The 19,964-nt window shown below is 30.5% G+C and overlaps 1 protein-coding gene across 1 annotated transcript in view; it reads left to right on the forward strand.

Annotated features, from left to right (window-relative positions):
• Positions 1–2,829: 2,829 nt before the first annotated feature.
• Positions 2,830–19,964, forward strand: part of LOC138711157 (uncharacterized protein C2orf42) — a 33,633-nt gene continuing 16,498 nt past the window's right edge. Inside the window, exons 1-3 of the mRNA XM_069842509.1 lie at positions 2,830–2,981; positions 3,240–3,489; positions 15,545–15,730. Coding sequence (XP_069698610.1) covers positions 3,277–3,489; positions 15,545–15,730 — 399 coding nt within the window. The 5' untranslated portion in view covers positions 2,830–2,981; positions 3,240–3,276. The remainder of the gene's footprint in view (positions 2,982–3,239; positions 3,490–15,544; positions 15,731–19,964) is intronic.

Below are 19,964 nucleotides of genomic sequence, written 5' to 3' on the forward strand. Positions count from 1 at the left end.
GACTGGAGGTCCAAGTTCCTCTTGAAATTCTTTACTTTATCATTTAAGAATATTTTGTCTTTCTTTTTTAAATCCGAATCACGCTCGGTGGTTGAATTGCAACCTTCAAACAGTTCTGTATTTCATCTTGTCTGCATTTACAACAATGAAACTACCCAGTGCATTCAAGGCACATTTCTGAGATGCATATTCTCAATACCTTCGTAAGTAGCAAAATGCATACTGTATTTATTTATCCATAAACTTCATAACAAAATGCATAAAAATGTAGATATTATAATATAATTTAGCACAAAAATGTAATGGAATTTACGAGTGTGTAAGTTCATTTAAGTTATATTATCACTAGTATTAAATGGTACGTAACATTTAGGATACCCCTACAAAACTACGAAAATATTAACGGACTATTTATGTTATTAAATGAAAGAATGTGCTCACCCAGGAAAATACAGGATACACCTATGCCCGAAGTCTAATAATGGTTGGGGAGAAATATTGAAACGTTGTACGGTTCCGTGTACTATACTTGACGTGCTAGAATGTTACTCCAGATATTTTGCACACTGAGCACCCAGTGACGTCGCCAGGATCAGACCAAGGGGGGTGTGGATTGGGTGCGAGATTTAAAAATGGGGTGCGAGCTGTAAAAATGTGGTACATAAAAAATCCAAAATGTTCTCTCATGTACTTGCGCGCATACTATACATCTGTTTATTATTATTATTATTATTATTATTATTATTATTATTATTATTATTATTATTATTATTATTATTATTATTGATTCAAAATTATATTTCCATGATCATGTGCAATATATTTATACCCATTCGTTAAGAATGCTTGGTCTAATTAGGTCTATAACTTATTCTTTTTCCACTCCTATGTGTTTATTAATTTCATACTATACGTTGGTTAGATCCAAGCTTGAATATGCATCTGTTGTATGGAACTCCATTACTTCCACTGACTCGGCTAAATTGGAGAATATCCAAAGAAAATTTATTTCCTTGTGTTCTTATAGATTTTTACCAAATTCCGATTATAACTATGAGATTAAATGCAATTAATTCAATTGCGGTAGTTTGTTCACCAGACGTCAGGATCTTGATTATTTATTTTTTTGCAAAGTCATTAAGGGTGATATTGATTGTGAATCTTTCATAAGCAATATTAGTCTTCGTATTCCTGCTAATGGTTTAAGATTTCATAAATTGTTTTATAATAAGAATCCTAAATCTCTCTCTCCGGTCTGCAGATGCATTAAATATGCTAATTTGCATGGATTCAACTTGGATCAATTTAATGTGTAGTATATCTTTGAGTTTTAACTCACTGATCTAATTTTAATAATTATTTGTCCATATATTTCTTGCATTTGGTCTATTGATTCATGTAGATCATTCCATTATTTCAATTCTCATTGTACTAATTTTATAATTATTATTTGATCAATGATTGATGTAGACCATTATATTGTTTGTATTTCATCTCATTGCCATTTTCTATCATTCATTCTCATCATCATTTGTTGTTTTGTTCTGTTTTGTATCGTGCAAAACTGTAATTGGCCTTGTGCTGTTGTTTTTGCACGTTAATATTCTAAATAAATAAATAAATAAATAAATAAATAAATAAATAAATAAAAATAAAAATAAATTATTATTATTATTGCTCATCACATCCATTACGATACACTATGGGACGTAGTTGTTTTTTCACATCCAAGAAATTGTTTGTTTGTTTTTGTTCTTCAAAATAATTTATACCTAGTATTTTGTTAATAAATTGCCCTTTGGGGTGCGAAAAGGGGTGCTCCGATCTTTTATGGGGTGCTTGCGCACCCTTTCGCACCCCCCTAGCGACGTCCCTGTGAGCACCGCAACACATACAACTGAATACACGTTCACTTGACATTTGATTCGTGTATTCGCATAGTGAACATTTGGACATGGTTTTGCTTATGGATTTTGTGATGACAATGCATTGGCTGCTATTAAAGAATACAGACGACGTTTTCTCAATCGAAGGGTTCCGTCTAGCTGCGTATTTTCCTGTGTTTACCCGATGTTACCTGAGACTGGAAACTGTTTCATTGAGGTCGGAAAGAGAACCAGTACCGGTTCGAATTTACAATTCATGGAACCCGTAAGTAGGGTAACTTTGATAATTTGTCTTGTGTAATTATTTTATTTTCTTACTGAGTTTGTACGTAATTATGAAATAAACTTATTGGAACAACACAAGGTGCAATAATGTATCATATCACAATGTTCCAAAACGCAGAAATACCGGTACGCCTATAATGCCTCTCCCCTTTTAAAAGTTCGCACATCAATATCTTCTCAATCGTTACATTTCGAACATAGGTATATCAGATTAAATCGACGTAGATTAACCCAAATTACTTTATCCTGAAGTATTTTACTTTCTTCCGGGGACATTCTGTATATTGTTGATCGTATAAGCTACAGAAAGCTATAAACCCAGATAAGCTACGGCACAGCGCGATAAGGATTGCAGCGCCACAATTTCACATTAATACCGTAAGTCTTTGCTCATTAGAGTGTACAGCATGAAGTCGAGAAAAAAATTGGCGTAGCTTATTCATTCTACTCGCTATTGTATTAATAAAACCAGTAGTACAGTACAAGCTAGACCTACATATATTATAATATATGTAGGTCTAGGTACAAGTACGTACTGTGCAGGTATTTATTTGTAAAGTGAGAAATTTTTTTAAGTAGTTCGAAGGGACTTTTTGGTGACTAAATTTAGCAACACTGGCTGTTTGTCACTGAACGATGAGTTTGAGTGAATGTGATCTGAAACTGAGGTGTTTGGGAGTGATGTGAATTACTGAAGTTGAAATTTATTACCTGTATTAGAATTTGGGGCGTGTTTAAATGCTCTTTTCAGTCTTCTACACAGAGGAAATATGAAATTGTGCAGCACTTCAAACTAAGTGAAAAATAAAGGTGATTTATTTAGTTATGTCAATGTTTGAGTGTAATGTTAATTTTGTGAGTTGGTGTTAGCATAACCTTAAAATAAAACCTCTTATGAGTTACATTGTCTCTGTTAGTTAATGGTATAGTATGTTATGAATATTTTAAGAAAGAGAAAGAATAGTATGACAGCTAAGCCTTATTTGTGTTACTTTGTTACTATTCATAAATCCCAATTTGTCATGCAAACATAAGATTAACTTGTCACTCGATTTGCTTTTTTTACAGCACTTGTATGTATGTGTTCCATATGTAAGTTACGAATATGCCGAATGATGATAAACTGAAAGCTCTTCTGTCAGATTTGGGTCGAGCCACTCTTCGTGGTGTAAGAAAGTGCCCTAAGTGTGGTACATACAATGGGACAAGAGGACTTATTTGTAAAAACAGAGCCTGTGATGTTGTCTTTAAAGAGGGAGGTGAAAAAAGGAAGATGTCAACAGAGGCCTGCAAGCTTATTACAGGCACAACAACACAGGTACGTTATATCAACACAAGTTATACAGAGTAAAATAAAAAGAAGAATAGAAGAGTTTGTCAACTTTATTTGAATGAAAGTTCTTGATTACGGTATCAGTTTTACAGTACTTGCAGTAAGTTGTATAAAGATGTAAACATGCTTTTTTTTTTTTAAATTTTCACCTAAGCTTTCTTATTTAGGTGTTCACAGATTATCTCATTCGACATTCAATAACACTTCATGAAATTGATACTAAAACTATGTGTTGTACTAGTAGACTATATTGTAAATCTTGTCTGTATATATATTTCATCTAGACTGTGACTATAAATTAAGACTTTATAATAGTATTAAGTTTTTTGACTTGTTCCATATTCTAGCTGTAAAGCAATGTATGAATACCATGGAATGTTAATAAATACAATACAATACAATGTCATGAATTCACCTACAGAATAGAAGGTGTGAGAAATTAGGTACTTCTTTAATTTGGCCCTAAATAATTTTATGTTTTGAGTTTCATTTTCTATATCGATAGGGAGGCTATTAAAAATTTTTACTGCCATATAACGCACTCCTTTTTGATAGCACGATAGACTTGCCGATGGAGTATGGAAGTCTTTTTTTTTTTACGTGTATTTATGCTATGAACTGTTGAATTAGTTACAAAGTTTTCACGATTACATACGAGGAAGATTATTAATGAAAAGATATACTGACAAGCCATGGGTATTATGTGTAGTTTTTTGAAAATAGTCCTTCGCGATTCCCTAGATTTGGCACCTACTATTATTCTAATTACTCTTTTTTGTAATAGAAATATACTGTTACTATCTGTGGAATTTCCCCAGAATATTATTCCAAAACTCATTACCGAGTGGAAGTATGCAAAGTATATTGTTTTTAAGGTATTGATATTTACTATCTTTTGCATAGATCTAATAGCAAAACAAGCTGAATTTATTAGAAATTTAATTTTTCAGTCGTTGACTTTACTACATTATATATTTTGTTAGGTGTTAACCTTTACATAATAAATTGTGTGATGTATGAACGTTTTCGTTGACCATGTCAACATCATCAGATACACTCTGTCATTTTACAATATCAATACTCTCAATGTTATCTACACAATTCACATACAGTACATGTTTACTGTCATATGAAGGTAAAACCTATTAAAAAATTATATGAATTAGTTTTATAATGTTGAATTGTGGATACCCCAACTGTCAACAATTAATATATACTTATATTATCATGGGTATATTCTTTGCAAATCATCACATGTGAACGATAATATGAACGATGTAATGATATGAAGCTAAAAGTAAGATAAAATATAAAAATGATGAGCTAACTCTATTTAATGCTTTACTATGCATGTGAGGATTTGCAAATTACAATATTTTGTTACAAGGTATTCACTTTTCCATATCATAGTATAAAATTCTCCACTTAGCTAGTACACGACCAACATCCACAGAAAACACTTCCACAACTACGATTTCAGACTTTCGATTCACACCATGTTAAATAAACTTCTACAACATCACTACTACATTGAATAATTATCCTGTAACATGAACAACAGAACATACGCCCATCATCTGATTAATTATAAACAGTTTAAACCCAACATATTGGCATAAACAATAACACCAAGATCTACAAAATATAGGCAGTTATAACAGGCCAGAATTTTATACTATGATATGGAAAAGTGAATACCTTGTAACAAAATATTGTAATTTGCAAATCCTCACATGCATAGTAAAGCATTAAATAGAGTTAGCTCATCATTTTTATACTTTATCTTACTTTTAGCCTCATATCATTACATCGTTCATATTATCGTTCACATGTGATGATTTGCAAAGAATATACCCATGATAATATAAGTATATTTTAATTGTTGACAGTTGGGGTATCCACAATTCAACATTATAAAACTAATTCATATAATTTTTTAATAGGTTTTACCTTCATATGACAGTAAACATGTATTGTATGTGAATTGTGTAGATAACATTGAGAGTATTGATATTGTAAAATGACAGAGTGTATCTGATGATGTTGACATGGTCAACGAAAACGTTCATACATCACACAATTTATTATGTAAAGGTTAACACCTAACAAAATATATAATGTAGTAAAGTCAACGACTGAAAAATTAAATTTCTAACATATTCACAGACTTTTCTGAAAATTACGCAAAATGAATTGCAAAAAAAAGCTGAATTTAGTTTGAGGGTAATTTCTTTAATATAATTTTTCCAATTTAACACATTATCGACTTTAAGCCAATAATAGAATAAAGGATGGTGAATTCTCCGTTACAGATTGCTTCACGTTTTGTGGAGGAAAGTGATATTTTGCTAATAAAACAGTGGAGGGACATAGCAGTGAAGAAATGCTGCGAAAATAAAACTCGAACCAAAATATCTGATTACTGTACTTTAAGTAGATCTTGTTATTATAAGGTGTAGACCTAATTAATTTTTAGAGTACCTGGATGACAATAAAGAGATTTTTTTTCTTCAGAGATAAGTAGGATTTCTGGAATTTATGGGTTATCCGAAAAATCGCTTTCCAAAATCACCTCCTCCTCTCGGATAAGCAGGGTTCTATTCTACTTAGTTACAGTACTGAACCTGCAATATGCAAATGCTTCATTTGGGTTAATTTGATTTTCTTAGGTTATCTGTTGTTTAATATGTTTACGAAATTTTTGGTGTAGATTAGGCTTGTCTTTGTCAGGATGGTAGAAGTAATTTTACGTGATTTTTGGCTTAGGTTAGATTTGGTTTTCTCAGGTTGGTTTAAATTTTTTGAAGTTAGTTTTGATTTTGTTAGTTCTGAGTATTGCTGGGACAAATCTTAAATTTCATCGAATCCGAATCCTAAAAGTTTATCAAATCATGTAAATTCCGGAAGATTCTGCTAGAAGTCATACTGTAAACAGTGTGTCACTCAGGGATGGCATGAGGTGATATTGATGATCTGGTACCAGCAAGTCTTTCCGAAGCTTTAATAGTTTCTTAGGTTAGGATTCGAATGACGAAAAAAGCGTGAATCTTTTTCAAGATTCGCAAGATTAGAGGTTTCGAATGTTCCATTCCTAGTTCTGAGGCCTTACTGATACCAGATTATTTTCAGTTTTATTCTGAATTTGTATTGATATCAGGTTATTTTCACTTTTATTCTGAATCTGTATTGATATCAGGTTATTTTCAGTTTTATTCTGAATTTGTATTGATATCAGGTTATTTTCAGTTTTATTCTGAATTTGTATTGATATCAGGTTATTTTCAGTTTTATTCTGAATTTGTATTGATATCGGGTTATTTTCAGTTTTATTCTGAATTTCCATTGATATCAGGTTATTTTCAGTTTTATTCTGAATTTCTATTGATATCAGGTTATTTTCAGTTTTATTCTGAATTTGTATTGATATCAGATTATTTTCAGTTTTATTCTGAATTTGTATTGATATCAGGTTATTTTCAGTTTTATTCTGAATTTGTATTGATATCAGGTTATTTTCAGTTTTATTCTGAATTTGTATTGATATCGGGTTATTTTCAGTTTTATTCTGAATTTGTATTGATATCAGGTTATTTTCAGTTTTATTCTGAATTTGTATTGATATCAGGTTATTTTCAGTTTTATTCTGAATTTGTATTGATATCAGGTTGTTTTCAGTTTTATTCTGAATCTGTATTGATATCAGGTTATTTTCAGTTTTATTCTGAATTTGTATTGATATCAGGTTATTTTCAGTTTTATTCTGAATTTGTATTGATATCAGGTTATTTTCAGTTTTATTCTGAATTTGTATTGATATCGGGTTATTTTCAGTTTTATTCTGAATTTCTATTGATATCAGGTTATTTTCAGTTTTATTCTGAATTTCTATTGATATCAGGTTATTTTCAGTTTTATTCTCAATTTGTATTGATATCAGATTATTTTCAGTTTTATTCTCAATTTGTATTGATATCAGGTTATTTTCAGTTTTATTCTGAATTTGTATTGATATCAGGTTATTTTCAGTTTTATTCTGAATTTGTATTGATATCGGGTTATTTTCAGTTTTATTCTGAATTTGTATTGATATCAGGTTATTTTCAGTTTTATTCTGAATTTGTATTGATATCAGGTTATTTTCAGTTTTATTCTGAATTTGTATTGATATCAGGTTATTTTCAGTTTTATTCTGAATTTGTATTGATATGAGGTTATTTTCAGTTTTATTCTGAATTTGTATTGATATCGGGTTATTTTCAGTGTTATTCTGAATTTCTATTGATATCGGGTTATTTTCAGTTTTATTCTGAATTTCTATTGATATCAGGTTATTTTCAGTTTTATTCTGAATTTGTATTGATATGAGGTTGTTTTCAGTTTTATTCTGAATTTGTATTGATATCAGGTTATTTTCAGTTTTATTCTGAATTTGTATTGATATCAGGTTATTTTCAGTTTTATTCTGAATTTGTATTGATATGAGGTTGTTTTCAGTTTTATTCTGAATTTGTATTGATATCAGGTTATTTTCAGTTTTATTCTGAATTTGTATTGATATCAGGTTATTTTCAGTTTTATTCTGAATTTGTATTGATATCAGGTTATTTTCAGTTTTATTCTGAATCTGTATTGATATCAGGTTATTTTCAGTTTTATTCTGAATTTGTATTGATATCAGGTTATTTTCAGTTTTATTCTGAATTTGTATTGATATCAGGTTATTTTCAGTTTTATTCTGAATTTGTATTGATATCGGGTTATTTTCAGTTTTATTCTGAATTTGTATTGATATCAGGTTATTTTCAGTTTTATTCTGAATTTGTATTGATATCAGGTTATTTTCAGTTTTATTCTGAATTTGTATTGATATCAGGCTATTTTCAGTTTTATTCTGAATTTCTATTGATATCAGGTTATTTTCAGTTTTATTCTGAATTTCTATTGATATCAGGTTATTTTCAGTTTTATTCTGAATTTGTATTGATATCAGATTATTTTCAGTTTTATTCTGAATTTGTATTGATATCAGGTTATTTTCAGTTTTATTCTGAATTTGTATTGATATCAGGTTATTTTCAGTTTTATTCTGAATTTGTATTGATATCGGGTTATTTTCAGTTTTATTCTGAATTTGTATTGATATCAGGTTATTTTCAGTTTTATTCTGAATTTGTATTGATATCAGGTTATTTTCAGTTTTATTCTGAATTTGTATTGATATCAGGTTATTTTCAGTTTTATTCTGAATTTGTATTGATATCGGGTTATTTTCAGTTTTATTCTGAATTTCTATTGATATCGGGTTATTTTCAGTGTTATTCTGAATTTCTATTGATATCAGGTTATTTTCAGTTTTATTCTGAATTTCTATTGATATCAGGTTATTTTCAGTTTTATTCTGAATTTGTATTGATATGAGGTTGTTTTCAGTTTTATTCTGAATTTGTATTGATATCAGGTTATTTTCAGTTTTATTCTGAAATTGTATTGATATCAGGTTATTTTCAGTTTTATTCTGAATTTGTATTGATATGAGGTTGTTTTCAGTTTTATTCTGAATTTGTATTGATATCAGGTTATTTTCAGTTTTATTCTGAATTTGTATTGATATCAGGTTATTTTCAGTTTTATTCTGAATTTGTATTGATATCAGGTTATTTTCAGTTTTATTCTGAATCTGTATTGATATCAGGTTATTTTCAGTTTTATTCTGAATTTGTATTGATATCAGATTATTTTCAGTTTTATTCTGAATTTGTATTGATATCAGGTTATTTTCAGTTTTATTCTGAATTTCTATTGATATCAGGTTATTTTCAGTTTTATTCTGAATTTGTATTGATATCAGGTTATTTTCAGTTTTATTCTGAATTTGTAATGATATCGGGTTATTTTCAGTTTTATTCTGAATTTGTATTGATATCAGGTTATTTTCAGTTTTATTCTGAATTTGTATTGATATCAGGTTGTTTTCAGCTTTATTCAGAATTTGTATTGATATCAGGTTATTTTCAGTTTTATTCTGAATTTATATTAATATCAGATTATTTTTCAGTTTTATTCTGAATTTCTACTGATAGGCCTATCTGGTTGTTTTCAGTTTTATTCTGATTTGTATTGATATCAGATTATTTTTCAGTTTTATTCTGAATTTCTACTGATATCACGTTATTCTCAGTTTTTCTACTGATACCAGGTTATTTTCAGTATCAGATTATTTTTCAGTTTTATTCTGAATTTCTATTCATATCAGGTTATTTTCAGTATCAGATTATTTTTCAGTTTTATTCTGAATTTCTATTGATATCAGGTTATTTTCAGTTTTATTCTGAATTTGTATTGATATCAGATTATTTTCAGTTTTATTCTGAATTTGTATTGATATCAGGTTATTTTCAGTTTTATTCTGAATTTGTATTGATATCAGGTTATTTTCAGTTTTATTCTGAATTTGTATTGATATCGGGTTATTTTCAGTTTTATTCTGAATTTGTATTGATATCAGGTTATTTTCAGTTTTATTCTGAATTTCTATTGATATCAGGTTATTTTCAGTTTTATTCTGAATTTGTATTGATATCAGGTTGTTTTCAGTTTTATTCTGAATCTGTATTGATATCAGGTTATTTTCAGTTTTATTCTGAATTTGTATTGATATCAGGTTATTTTCAGTTTTATTCTGAATTTGTATTGATATCGGGTTATTTTCAGTTTTATTCTGAATTTGTATTGATATCGGGTTATTTTCAGTTTTATTCTGAATTTCTATTGATATCAGGTTATTTTCAGTTTTATTCTGAATTTGTATTGATATCAGATTATTTTCAGTTTTATTCTCAATTTGTATTGATATCAGGTTATTTTCAGTTTTATTCTGAATTTGTATTGATATCAGGTTATTTTCAGTTTTATTCTGAATTTGTATTGATATCGGGTTATTTTCAGTGTTATTCTGAATTTCTATTGATATCAGGTTATTTTCAGTTTTATTCTGAATTTGTATTGATATCAGGTTATTTTCAGTTTTATTCTGAATTTGTATTGATATGAGGTTGTTTTCAGTTTTATTCTGAATTTGTATTGATATCAGGTTATTTTCAGTTTTATTCTGAATTTGTATTGATATGAGGTTATTTTCAGTTTTATTCTGAATTTGTATTGATATCAGGTTGTTTTCAGTTTTATTCTGAATTTGTATTGATATCAGGTTGTTTTCAGTTTTATTCTGAATTTGTATTGATATCAGGTTATTTTCAGTTTTATTCTGAATTTGTATTGATATCAGGTTATTTTCAGTTTTATTCTGAATCTGTATTGATATCAGGTTATTTTCAGTTTTATTCTGAATTTGTATTGATATCAGATTATTTTCAGTTTTATTCTGAATTTGTATTGATATCAGGTTATTTTCAGTTTTATTCTGAATTTGTATTGATATCAGGTTATTTTCAGTTTTATTCTGAATTTGTATTGATATCAGGTTATTTTCAGTTTTATTCTGAATCTGTATTGATATCAGGTTATTTTCAGTTTTATTCTGAATTTGTATTGATATGAGGTTGTTTTCAGTTTTATTCTGAATTTGTATTGATATGAGGTTATTTTCAGTTTTATTCTGAATTTGTATTGATATCAGGTTATTTTCAGTTTTATTCTGAATTTGTATTGATATCAGGTTATTTTCAGTTTTATTCTGAATTTGTATTGATATCAGGTTATTTTCAGTTTTATTCTGAATCTGTATTGATATCAGGTTATTTTCAGTTTTATTCTGAATTTGTATTGATATCAGGTTATTTTCAGTTTTATTCTGAATCTGTATTGATATCAGGTTATTTTCAGTTTTATTCTGAATCTGTATTGATATCAGGTTATTTTCAGTTTTATTCTGAATTTGTATTGATATCAGGTTATTTTCAGTTTTATTCTGAATTTGTATTGATATCAGGTTATTTTCAGTTTTATTCTGAATTTGTATTGATATCAGGTTATTTTCAGTTTTATTCTGAATTTCTATTGATATCAGGTTATTTTCAGTTTTATTCTGAATTTGTATTGATATCAGGTTATTTTCAGTTTTATTCTGAATTTGTATTGATATCAGGTTATTTTCAGTTTTATTCTCAATTTGTATTGATATCGGGTTATTTTCAGTTTTATTCTGAATTTGTATTGATATCGGGTTATTTTCAGTTTTATTCTGAATTTGTATTGATATCAGGTTATTTTCAGTTTTATTCTGAATTTGTATTGATATCAGGTTATTTTCAGTTTTATTCTGAATTTGTATTGATATCAGGTTATTTTCAGTTTTATTCTGAATTTGTATTGATATCAGGTTATTTTCAGTTTTATTCTGAATTTGTATTGATATCGGGTTATTTTCAGTGTTATTCTGAATTTGTATTGATACCAGGTTATTTTCAGTTTTATTCTGAATTTCTATTGATATCAGGTAATTTTCAGTTTTATTCTGAATTTGTATTGATATCAGGTTATTTTCAGTTTTATTCTGAATTTGTATTGATATGAGGTTGTTTTCAGTTTTATTCTGAATTTGTATTGATATCAGGTTATTTTCAGTTTTATTCTGAATTTGTATTGATATGAGGTTATTTTCAGTTTTATTCTGAATTTGTATTGATATGAGGTTGTTTTCAGTTTTATTCTGAATTTGTATTGATATCAGGTTGTTTTCAGTTTTATTCTGAATTTGTATTGATATCAGGTTATTTTCAGTTTTATTCTGAATTTGTATTGATATCAGGTTATTTTCAGTTTTATTCTGAATCTGTATTGATATCAGGTTATTTTCAGTTTTATTCTGAATTTGTATTGTTATCAGATTATTTTCAGTTTTATTCTGAATTTGTATTGATATCAGGTTATTTTCAGTTTTATTCTGAATTTGTATTGATATCAGGTTATTTTCAGTTTTATTCTGAATTTGTATTGATATCAGGTTATTTTCAGTTTTATTCTGAATTTGTAATGATATCGGGTTATTTTCAGTTTTATTCTGAATTTGTAGTGATATCAGGTTATTTTCAGTTTTATTCTGAATTTGTATTGATATCAGGTTGTTTTCAGCTTTATTCAGAATTTGTATTGATATCAGGTTATTTTCAGTTTTATTCTGAATTTATATTAATATCAGATTATTTTTCAGTTTTATTCTGAATTTCTACTGATAGGCCTATCAGGTTGTTTTCAGTTTTATTCTGATTTGTATTGATATCAGATTATTTTTCAGTTTTATTCTGAATTTCTACTGATATCACGTTATTCTCAGTTTTTCTACTGATACCAGGTTATTTTCAGTATCAGATTATTTTTCAGTTTTATTCTGAATTTCTATTCATATCAGGTTATTTTCAGTATCAGATTATTTTTCAGTTTTATTCTGAATTTCTACTGATATCAGGTTATTTTCAGTTTTATTCTGAATTTGTATTGATGTCGGATTATTTTTCAGTTTTATTCTGAATTTCTACTGATAGGCCTATCAGGTTGTTTTCAGTTTTATTCGGAATTTGTATTGATATCAGATTATTTTTCAGTTTTATTCTGAATTTGTACTGATATCAGGTTATTCTCAGTTTTTCTACTGATATCAGGTTATTTTCTGTATCACATTATTTTTCAGTTTTATTCTGAATTTGTATTGATATCAGATTATTTTTCAGTTTTATTCTGAATTTGTACTGATATGAGGTTATTCTCAGTTTTTCTACTGATATGAGGTTATTTTCAGTATCATATTATTTTTCAGTTTTATTCTGAATTTCTATTCATATCAGGTTATTTTCAGTATCAGATTATTTTTCAGTTTTATTCTGAATTTCTACTGATATCAGGCTATTTCCAGTTTTATTCTGAATTTCTACTGATATCAGGCTATTTCCAGTTTTATTCTGAATTTGCATTGATATCAGATTATTTTTCAGTTTTATTCTGAATTTCTACTGATAGGCCTATCAGGTTGTTTTCAGTTTTATTCGGAATTTGTATTGATATCAGATTATTTTTCAGTTTTATTCTGAATTTGTACTGATATCAGGTTATTCTCAGTTTTTCTACTGATATCAGGTTATTTTCTGTATCACATTATTTTTCAGTTTTATTCTGAATTTGTATTGATATCAGATTATTTTTCAGTTTTATTCTGAATTTGTACTGATATGAGGTTATTCTCAGTTTTTCTACTGATATCAGGTTATTTTCAGTATCATATTATTTTTCAGTTTTATTCTGAATTTCTATTCATATCAGGTTATTTTCAGTATCAGATTATTTTTCAGTTTTATTCTGAATTTCTACTGATATCAGGCTATTTCCAGTTTTATTCTGAATTTCTACTGATATCAGGCTATTTCCAGTTTTATTCTGAATTTGCATTGATATCAGATTATTTTTCAGTTTTATTCTGAAATTCTACTGATAGGCCTATCAGGTTGTTTTCAGTTTTATTCTGAATTTGTATTGATATCAGATTATTTTTCAGTTTTATTCTGAATTTCTACTGATATCAGGTTATTCTCAGTTTTTCTGCTGATATCAGGTTATTTTCAGTATCAGATTATTTTTCAGTTTTATTGTGAATTTGTATTCATATCAGGTTATTTTCAGTATCAGATTATTTTTCAGTTTTATTCTGAATTTCTACTGATATCAGGTTATTTTCAGTTTTATTCTGAATTTGTATTGATATCAGATTATTTTTCAGTTTTTTTTTCTGAATTTCTACTGATATCAGGTTATTCTCAGTTTTATTCTGAATTTGTATTGATATCAGATTATTTTTCAGTTTTATTCTGAATTTCTACTGATACCAGGTTATTTTCAATTTTATTCTGAGCCTCTCTACTGATATCAGGCTATTTTCGGTTTTATTCTGAATTTCTACTGATATCAGGTTGTTTTCAGTTTTATTCTGAATTTCTACTGATATCAGGTTATTTTTCAGTTTTATTCTGAATGTCTAGTGATATCAGGTTATTTTCAATTTTATTCTGAGTCTACTGATATCAGGCTATTTTCAGTTTTATTCTGAATTTCTACTGATATCAGGTTGTTTTCAGTTTTATTCTGAATTTCTACTGATATCAGGTTATTTTCAATTTTATTCTGAATCTTCTGATATCAGGCTATTTTCAGTTTTATTATGAATTTCTACTGATATCGGGTTGTTTTCAGGTTTATTCTGAATTTCTACTGATGTCAGGTTGTTTTCAGGTTTATTCTGAATTTCTACTGATATCAGGTTATTTTCAATTTTATTCTGAATCTTCTGATATCAGGCTATTTTCAGTTTTATTATGAATTTTTACTGATATCGGGTTGTTTTCAGGTTTATTCTGAATTTCTACTGATGTCAGGTTATTTTCAATGTTATTCTAAATCTCCTGATATCAGGCTATTTTCAGTTTTATTCTGAATTTCTACTGATATCAGTTGTTTTCAGTTTTATTCTGAATTTCTACTGATATCAGGTTATTCTCAATTTTATTTTGAATCTCTGAACTGATATCAGGTTATTTTCAATTTTATTCTGAAACTACTAATATCAGGTTATTTTCAGTTTTATTCTGAATCTCACTTCCTGCTTCCTTTGTCTCTTATATCACTGACCATGAACAACCACAACTTTTAAAATCCTTTTTTCCACGCTATATCTTGATTTACCACACTTTTCAGGGCTAGCTTTAATTTATATTCCTTCATCTGTAGTTTAATGGTGTAAATATCTGAATGCCGATTCCCAGTTAAGCTACTGCCACAGGTTCGATTCCACTCATCTCAAATGTTGACTTTAAACTATCATTAAGTAATAGAAATGTTGGCAATCTGTAATCAGACAGTTGGCAGGGGAATTGTGAGGGGATGAAAAAGAAGGAGACAAAGGTCATCCACATACCAATATTTTAATTTTTTTCCCCTCACATCTACTGTATTCAGCAATAGCTCAAGTTATCCTGATTTTTCACCTGTGAAGAAGAATATTAATCATATTACAGATTTAATGGGGTTGTGGTTCCAGGTGTTCTCGGTGAGGGTGAGGGACAAAGGACCAGATTACCGCGGCTTTGTGCAGTTGCCTGTGATTCAGTCTTCGGATACGGCTGACTCACTGGACTCCGAGGCAGCTCTCATCACGCAGACGTCAGCCCTGTGCTTCGTCGACACCTGTCAGAGGTCGTTTGATGCCAGTATCCTCAAGTGTCATGTAAGTGACGTTCTTACACTATTGTAACACCACTGCTCTTGACCATTATCTTAAATTATATAGGGTAGCAGGGGTGCCACCTATTACAGATTTTCCGTATTTATTATGAATTTACCCCCCATTATTATGGCCAAAGGAAATATTACGGAGTGTACAGCATGAACTGTAAGTAATATCATTAATTTCTATACTGTTTTCGCTGTAAGAAAAATCCTAATTTAAACATAAGCACGTTGCTGTCATACCCGTGATTGGCTCCCAGTCGAAACACTCACATGACGCAGGAAAAAAATAGTTCGTATTTGGAAACGATGATCTTGTATTATTTGAAAATAAAAAATTGAATTCTTGTTGTTAAATACGATTAAACATATAACTTCACTCATATGTAGGCCTAAAACGCTGTGTAAAAGGAAAGCTACTTTTATATTTTGTTATGTACTATGAACGCGGATGAACATCAACAGTAATACTGAGGTAGTCTGTTCTTGTAACAAGCTGGCGTCACTTGAGCTCGTAGTTGTTCACATAAGCACGTGGTACTGAAGCATGGCTTCTGCATCCTCGGTGTGTGTGGTTATTAATCATAAGAGTGGAAACCCTCTCAAAAGCAGAGAAAAATAGTCTTAAATGTATATGAGGGGCTCACAACCAGAGTGGACCAAGTCAGCCAGTGATCAGTTTGTGGATTAATACAGGGTTGGGCAGATAAAACCGGCCCCATCTCATGTCATATGATTTAGAAAATAAATTATGTAGGGTATTGATTTCTTTTCTTTCTTTTTTCTTGAAAATGTAATTATGTTGGCTATACTGTATCTTCCGCGTGTTTTGTGTCATTGTTGTTGCGCCATTGTTGCTTATAACCTCTTCTGGTTGCTGTTTAAAAGTCAGACGTTCTAATGTAATTATGTTGGCTATACTGTATCTTCCGCGTGTTTTGTGCCATTGTTGTTGCTTATAACCTCTTCTGGTTGCTGTTTAAAAGTCAGACGTTCTAATGTAATTATGTTGGCTATACTGTATCTTCCGCGTGTTTTGTGTCATTGTTGTTGCTTATAACCTCTTCTGGTTGCTGTTTAAAAGTCAGACGTTCTAATGTAATTATGTTGGCTATACTGTATCTTCCGCGTGTTTTGTGTCATTGTTGTTGCGCCATTGTTGCTTATAACCTCTTCTGGTTGCTGTTTAAAAGTCAGACGTTCTAATGTAATTATGTTGGCTATACTGTATCTTCCGCGTGTTTTGTGTCATTGTTGTTGCGCCATTGTTGCTTATAACCTCTTCTGGTTGCTGTTTAAAAGTCAGACGTTCTAATGTAATTATGTTGGCTATACTGTATCTTCCGCGCGTTTTGTGTCATTGTTGTTGCTTATAACCTCTTCTGGTTGCTGTTTGAAAGTCAGACGTTCTAATGTAATTATGTTGGCTATACTGTATCTTCCGCGTGTTTTGTGTCATTGTTGTTGCTTATAACCTCTTCTGGTTGCTGTTTAAAAGTCAAACGTTCTAATGTAATTATGTTGGCTATACTGTATCTTCCGCGCGTTTTGTGTCATTGTTGTTGCTTATAACCTCTTCTGGTTGCTGTTTAAAAGTCAAACGTTCTAATGTAATTATGTTGGCTATACTGTATCTTCCGCGTGTTTTGTGTCATTGTTGTTGCTTATAACCTCTTCTGGTTGCTGTTTAAAAGTCAGACGTTCTAATGTAATTATGTTGGCTATACTGTATCTTCCGCGTGTTTTGTGTCATTGTTGTTGCTAATAACCTCTTCTGGTTGCTGTTTAAAAGTCAGACGTTCTAAACACATGTAAAGAGTTGTTTTTTAAATAAGCATGACTTATTCAATACCAGAGTGAATATTCATTGTGGAGGCGTACGTACAGACCAGCTCTATTAAGGAAACACAACAATTATTCAGAGACAAATATCCGCTTCGCTCAGTACCAGCGAAAAGCAGCATTCAAGATTTGGTGCGAAAATGGCGTACGACTGGATCCATAAAAAATGTAACAAGGAACAGAACTCCTTCTGCCCGGACTCCTCAACTTACGGCGCGAATTAATGAATTTATGGCTAGGAGTCCTTGAAAGTCTACCACGAGATTGGCTCAACAGGTTCATGTGAATAGGAGAACTTGCGGACGTGTGTTGAAGTGTTTGAAATTCAAACCGTACCGAGTGACAGCTGCACAACAATTGAAAGAGCCCGATAGAGATAAACGTGTAAATTTCTGCCGCTGGTTGTTGGACATGGTTGCAGATGGTCATTTGGACCCGCTGATGTTCATCATGAGTGATGAGGCTTGGTTTCATCTATCGGGATATGTAACTCCCAGAACAGCAGGTATTGGGCGACTCAAAATCCTAACCTATTGTTCGAGCAACCCCTGCACGACCAAAAGATCGGTGTGTGGTGCGCTATGACTGCGAAACGCATTGTCGGTCCAATCTTCTTCGACACCACAGTCAACACATGTCTACTTGACCTTCTTGGAGGAATTATATCCCCAGCTGACAGAAGAGGAGAATAATTACTGCTTCTTTCAACAAGATGGGGCAACATGTCACACATCTGAGAGGTCACTTGCCTGTATTCATCAGATGTTCACTGAAGAAAGGATTGTGAGCAAAAACTTATGGCCACCGCAGTCACTAGATTTGTCAACATGTGATTTTTATTTATGGGGGTACTTGAAGGGAAAAGTGTACGAACAGAATCCCCATACCATTGATGATCTCAAGGAAAATATCAGGAATTGCATCCGCAGTATCACCCATGAGGAATTGACACGTGTTTTCATGAACCTGTTAAAACGTGCACAGAAGTGTCTAGATGCAGATGGAGGACACTTCCAACATTTATTATGAAGGTAAATGCATTTTATTTTCATTCCATTTGAAGTTTGTTTCAAATCATTAGTACCTATCAATGTCATAACACGGGCCGGTTTTATCTGCCCAACCCTGTACAATTTCGGATGAAGAAAACTTAGATTTATTCATTGCCATAACAAATAAAGTCCATAACTCATTTGTTACTTCACAGAGGGCAGCATTTCCTATGGAAGGTGAAGGTTGCCAAGCGTGAGCCAGGAACTTTAAGACTCAATATCTCAGAACTATTCCAGATGGACTTGGTCCACTCTGGTTGTGAACCCTTCATATAATAAGTTAAGTGAGTTTTAATTACAGTAATTATAAAGTAAATGTTTCCTAAGCAAACGAATGCATAGTAGTGATGTTAGGCCTACTTGACGAGTAACGGAAAATGTTTAACATGAAACAGAATGTACAAAAGTAGGGGGGAACACGTACTGAGAATCTGTGGTGACAAACAGCGGCCAATGAAGCCTCACTTCAGTCACGTGCTATTGTTTACATTAGGATTTTTCTTACAGCGAAAAGATTATAGTGGTTATTCTTTGAGAAAAGAACTGTTTTCAGAACATGGGAGGAGTGGTAGTAGTAGGAGGAAGAAGAATAAAGTGCATAAGATTTGTTGATGTTATGGCGTTGTTAGCAAAAGAAGAGATGATACTAAGAGATGTGCTACTGGAGCTAAATGACAGCTGTGAGCAGTATGGGATGGAGATAAATGCAAACAAGACGAAGACCATGACCATAGGAAGAAAAATATGTGACATGATGTATTTATTGGTCATGTTGCAACACAATCCAACACCTGCAATAAAAGAAAAAGAATTTTAATTTTGCGTCTTGCATGAATAAGAACAGGAAAATATTGACAGAAAAATAACTTCCCTCATTCATAATCAGTTTCGTCGTGACTGGCAAAAGAGCTGTTGGCGTCTGATTCGTCATCGTCGCCATCTTGCCACAGCATATCATCTTGTGTTCCATTTAATGAATTGGTAATCCTCACTTGTTGAAGCTCTTCTCCACCAGCGGAAGCAAATACCTTACTATGTATAATAATACCGGATAGCTAGTAGTTTTACGTGCAAACGACGATGGTGCTGCTACCTACCTGCCGGAATGGAGATACTCGCGAAACAAGCTGTAATCAACTGCAATGTATATTGTTACTGGGCTAGTTAATTTGTTGATAGTTTTATGAATTAGTACTAGTGTTAAAATGTCAGGGTGTATTTATAAATTGTGACAATTGCAGCATTACAAATTGCTCCACAAATCGTACTTTCGATTTCCGACAGTTCATAAAACTTAAGTCAACAACATTCTTTAGTAGGCCTAATTCCTTCGTCTTT

This window comes from Periplaneta americana, chromosome 12 (genome assembly GCF_040183065.1).
Source record: "Periplaneta americana isolate PAMFEO1 chromosome 12, P.americana_PAMFEO1_priV1, whole genome shotgun sequence".
NCBI classification, from domain to species: domain Eukaryota; kingdom Metazoa; phylum Arthropoda; class Insecta; order Blattodea; family Blattidae; genus Periplaneta; species Periplaneta americana.